The following is a 5,109-nucleotide window of genomic DNA, read 5'->3' as shown; positions in this document are numbered from 1 at the left end:
ATACCGTCAATATTGAAGAACAGCAAACTTTAAGATCGGTACAATACGACAACTTACGAGTAACTAGAGAAGCATTTCGTGTCAGAGAGTTATTTTGTAATTATTTTAATAATGTAAATTAGATTAAACTTGAAATAAAAAATAATTAAACTCACCGTCTGGTATGTCTGGATTACTTATTTCCTCCACTATTTGTTTCCATACAACATCCTTTTTAATGAAATTGTGATAGTCCTTTAACTGTGTGTTCCATAACACAGGAAATTGTTCAACTTCGATAAATTGCTCCATATTCGCTACGAAACGACCGTGCGTACGACAAAGGACACTGGACAGCACTGGCGAAGGATGTGCGAAGGGCGTGCGGGGAAGGCGGGAGGGACATAGCTTAGCTCGCGTAGCTGCGCATCGGCATACACAACTAACATAACTTCGCATATTTTAGTTAGCTCACATAGCTTAGTTCACATAGTTTGCGGTCTGCACACAAGTATGGAAAACTGCGTCAGCTATGCGAGCTAAGCTAAACTAACTTAGCTTAGCTCTTGGTCTGCAACCCGCATAAGGCCTTCCCATTTTTCTTACAGAATCTTCTTCACGTTCCAGGTACCTCTTTAAGGTACTCCATGGGACTCCCGTTTCCTTGGAAGCTTTATAAATGGTCCTCCCTTCATTTTTGACTGAATTAACAGCTTCTTTCAGTTGTTGCTGGTTATATTTTCTATATTTATCGCTGATCTGAAACAAAAATAAGTTATGAGGTAATTTGGTGATAAAATTATGTACAGGCAAATTGGTGATAAAAAAAGTACTTCAAATCTAAATGAAAATATATTCACCGATTGCCAGAATTACTAGGTTTCGAATATTATATTACACTTTACTATTTTATTTCAACAAAAGCCACAAATCAGATTCAAACTGCGCCTTCCAAAAACGTACCTAAAACTTTCGTAAAAACACTAAGAATTGACGTTCACAACTTAAGGAATAACAACTTACCTAAATCCTCTTACAACCTCACTGCAGCTTTTTTAATTAATAGTAATTGTATCTTAAAGATTTTGTGTGTTTTGGCACTGGAACACTAACTATTTTAATTTATTTTCGTCAAAATATGCAAACAGCGCGAACACACGACAAAAATGGCGACACAAACGTTACTTCGATGAAAAAGTTTGTTTAGAAAACACTCGAGCAGTCAAGAGAAACGTGAGATATATGTCTGTCTTCCTCACACTTGTGATAACCCGCTACTGCCGTCTCGTCAACTTGTCATAGGTTAGGGCGCTTTTAGTGTCACGCGGATTTGCTCACGCACGCGGGATTGGACCGCATGCGTAGCATCCGCAAAGAACAATTTCATATAGGTATCTATTGTAAAGCGTGATAAACGCACGCGGGACGCGGGGCGCTGTGCGGGGCGTCACCCCGGTGCGGGGTATCCGCATGCGTAAGCGCTGCCTACAACTTCAGTGCCCATTTTAGAGTCGAGCGGGGCGCACGCGCCGTATTGTACTACCGAAATGAAAATCGATACAGAACGAGTAATCATTGAAGTTCATCTGCGGCCCGTTTTGTGGGATAAACGCAATGAATTATACAAAAACAGGGACGCGAGGGAGGCTGCATGGAGAGATATTTTGAAGGAATTGGCACCTAACTACGAAAATTTGAGCGAAGAGGAAAGAAAAGAGGCGGGTATGTGTTTGGTTCATTATTTTATTTATACAAGCATCATTACTTTATTAATATAAGCATAATTATTTAATTCACAAATAACATCAAAACCTTCTAAAACCTTTTGAGTTTAGTTAATTAATTATATATCGGTGTTGCCAGGAGACTTTTCCTTCATTGATAAAGTAATCTGCAAATATATCTCTGATATTACTTGCCGACGTATTACTACTTTCAGTCTGCTGCCTGGGTAGTGGTCCCGTAAAACCATTTGTGACAAATGTATGGCTGACCTTGTAGCCATCCCGTTTCCTTATGAAATTGTGAAGTACACATGCCGTCTTGACTATTAATTGTGCTAGATCTAACTTGACATTCATGGATCTGTGAAATATTCTAAATTTATTTGACATAATTCCAAAAGTGAATTCTATGTACCTTCTAGCTCTGGACAGACGGTAATTAAATATTTTCTTTTTGTAAGGTAAATTATCACGAGCATAAGGCCGCATCACATGTGATGATAAACCAAATGCCTCGTCTCCCACTATCACGAACGGCAACTTTGCTCTTACACTAGATGGATAAGCTACTTCGGGGCAAATAATAGGCAACTCTTGCGGGTCAGGGATACCCAACGTGTTACTTTCCAGTTTCGTATACAATTGACTCCTTCTAAAGATGGTTGAATCGGCGTTGCTTCCACTGGTACCGACATTAATATATGTAAAATTATAATCAGCATCACACATTGCGAGGAGCACTACAGAATAATATTTCTTATAATTAAAATATAGTGATCCACTGTGCGGCGGCCGAATCACTCTTATATGTTTTCCATCAATTGCACCCAAGCAATTAGGAAAATTTGTATATGTGAGAAATCCCTCTGCGATTTCTTTCCATTTGATCCCATTAAGCTGTGGAATACATTCAGACTTTAGTTCAATCCATATTATGTAACAAACTTGTCTTACTATTTCGCTAATTGTTGCAATTCCAATCACATAGGAATAGTGTAGATCAGTGAATGTATTACCAGTTGCCAAATATCTGAAAACAAAAACAATATATTAATAATATGATAACATAATATATTAATAATGCTGACATCAGACATAAGACAGCATGCACCGCTCGAATTTTACTTCAGAAGAAAAATAAATACCCTTAAGGTGAAAGGGCACGGAAGTAGCTAGCGCTAGAAGTTTTTAATTCGTTTTAACTACAGTACTATAGCTACGTTAGATTTCTATGATTTGCCGAAAATTTTATCATAGGGGGGTATTTATGCAGTTATGATTTCATATGAAAAGTTCGAAGTATAGTTATGTATCTCATATCTGCTAAAAGTGGCCACTTTTAGCAGATTTGAGACACATAACTATGCTGTAAATATTTTATAAGAAATCTTCTCTGTATAAATTAACCCCTATGGTAAAATTTCCGGCAAATGAAAGGAATCTAATAAATATATATAATATAATATAATGAAATATCGTTTATTTCAGGCAATATTTACATTACAAGATGTCCTCCTTCATGAAGGTTGACAGATGCAAATAAAGCAAATTTTTGTTAAAACAAATTAAAAACTTACAGCGCTAGTGACTTCCGGAAGTTTTCACCTTAATTTTGATGATGGCAAATTTTACTGTAACAAATAAACAAATTGCCCGATTCAATCCGGTGTTTTTCCAAAAATCCTTAAATGAAGTTCTAATTATTTTTGTAAAAAATGAATTATTTCGTCGATGTCTGCGCCGCGCCGCGCCGCCCCGGCCGCGCCGTCTGCGTCTAGTATAAGATTCACTTTGCGCTATCGTTCGCGGCGAAATTGACCGGCCTGCGCCGGCCCGCCGTTTGCGTTGCGCCTAAGGGTACTTTTCCTTCAACTGCGGCCTTATTTTTCCACTCTGTATAGGTATATATATATATTGCTTGATTTATCTAATGCTTCATGAGACAGTGTAAAGTTGACAACATGTGTGAATTAAGGAGGGCCTTTAATCGAATGCAGTTAAATTTCCAACTAATATCAGATTTGTACACACGGCCACAGATCAAGCTTCCCAAAACCAGTATAAACAGGACTCATGCGTTGTTTATTATCGTAGACGACTCGGCGCCCGGCGAGGCCCTAGCAAGTTCCGTTTATTGGTACTGGTTTTGGGTAACTTGATCTGAAACTGTGTGTACTTTTGCCACTTACTTATTATATTTTGTCATTTCAGACAAGAAAATACAACAACGCTGGCGAACAGCAAGGGACACTTACCAGAAAGACAAGATATCTGAAAAAAATCAGCCATCCGGCTCTGGGAGTAAGAAGAAGAAGAAGAAATATTCTTACTATGACATTTTGACTTTCTTAGACAGTACAACGGAAACTGCTGGAGAAGAGTCACTCTGTGAAGAAATGTCTGAACAAAGTAATTTAGAAACACCTAATGAGTCCACGCAACCAGATACTTCACGTCAAGAAAGTTCTCACCCAACATCAAAACAAAAACAAGTAAAATCTAAAAAGCAAGCACCATCTGAATTTGAGGCACAGTTATTAGAATGCTTAAAGTCTAATCAACAGGAGCTAGAAAGTGAGGATTTGGCTTTCTTTCAGTCTCTGCAGCCTTCATTAAAAAGATTCACTAGATATCAAAAACTAATGTTCAGAACAAAAGTGTTAAATATAGTTATGGAAATGGAAAGTCAAACACAACCTGCATACTACAGTCCCATACCTACAACAAGTTCTAGTGCTTTTACTGAGCTTGACAGTTTGTCACCGATAAATCAAGATTACCAAACCAATAGTATTGTTAGATATTATAAATAAATGCAGGTACCTAGTATAAAATAATGTACACAGTTGTAGGTAGATTCTAAATATTGACTTGACAGTGTTAATTTATCTATATTTTGTGAGTGTAGGAATGGATTGATGTGAAGGTAGGCTATAGAACGAATGTTGCCTGCATTCGCTTCGTTTATTTTGAGTTATAATAGTTAGTCTTACGACACACCGATTTATTCCTATACCAACATCCAAAGTGGTAACAGTGATTAATAAAACTATAAGAAATTCATCGTTATTCTTTCTGACGATAGAATCCTACCTTAATATTCAAGATTCATCCTCGGCTTTCTATTATCAGAAGTGGTACGAAGCGATCAAAATGCTCACAATAATTCGGAAACAAAAACGACGACACGAAGAAACGACGATTGACTCATCTTGTAGTGAACCGCTGCTGCTACATCAGAAAAATAATTGAGTGACGGTGTATCTGCGACCGGACGAGTTGAAACTTGTACTGAAGGAAGGCGAAATAATGATACGATCAAGAAGTTCTGCGACCGGGCGAGTTGAAACTTGTACTGAAGGCGAAAAAAGAGATATAGTACGATCAAAAGGTTCTGCGACTGGAC

At 37.7% G+C, this 5,109-nt stretch overlaps 1 protein-coding gene across 1 annotated transcript; it reads left to right on the top strand.

Moving 5' to 3' along the window:
- Positions 1 to 1,287: 1,287 nt before the first annotated feature.
- On the top strand, positions 1,288 to 4,516 carry LOC138404127 (uncharacterized). The gene is made up of 2 exons (XM_069507365.1): positions 1,288 to 1,701; positions 3,915 to 4,516. The coding sequence occupies exons 1-2, from the start codon at positions 1,527 to 1,529 to the stop codon at positions 4,514 to 4,516; spliced, it is 777 nt and encodes a 258-aa protein (XP_069363466.1). The 5' UTR covers positions 1,288 to 1,526.
- Positions 4,517 to 5,109: the final 593 nt, after the last annotated feature.

This window comes from Maniola hyperantus, chromosome 26 (genome assembly GCF_902806685.2).
Source record: "Maniola hyperantus chromosome 26, iAphHyp1.2, whole genome shotgun sequence".
Lineage (NCBI taxonomy): Eukaryota > Metazoa > Arthropoda > Insecta > Lepidoptera > Nymphalidae > Maniola > Maniola hyperantus.
Note: the sequence above shows the minus strand (reverse complement) of the source record. Positions and strands in the feature narration are given on the sequence as shown.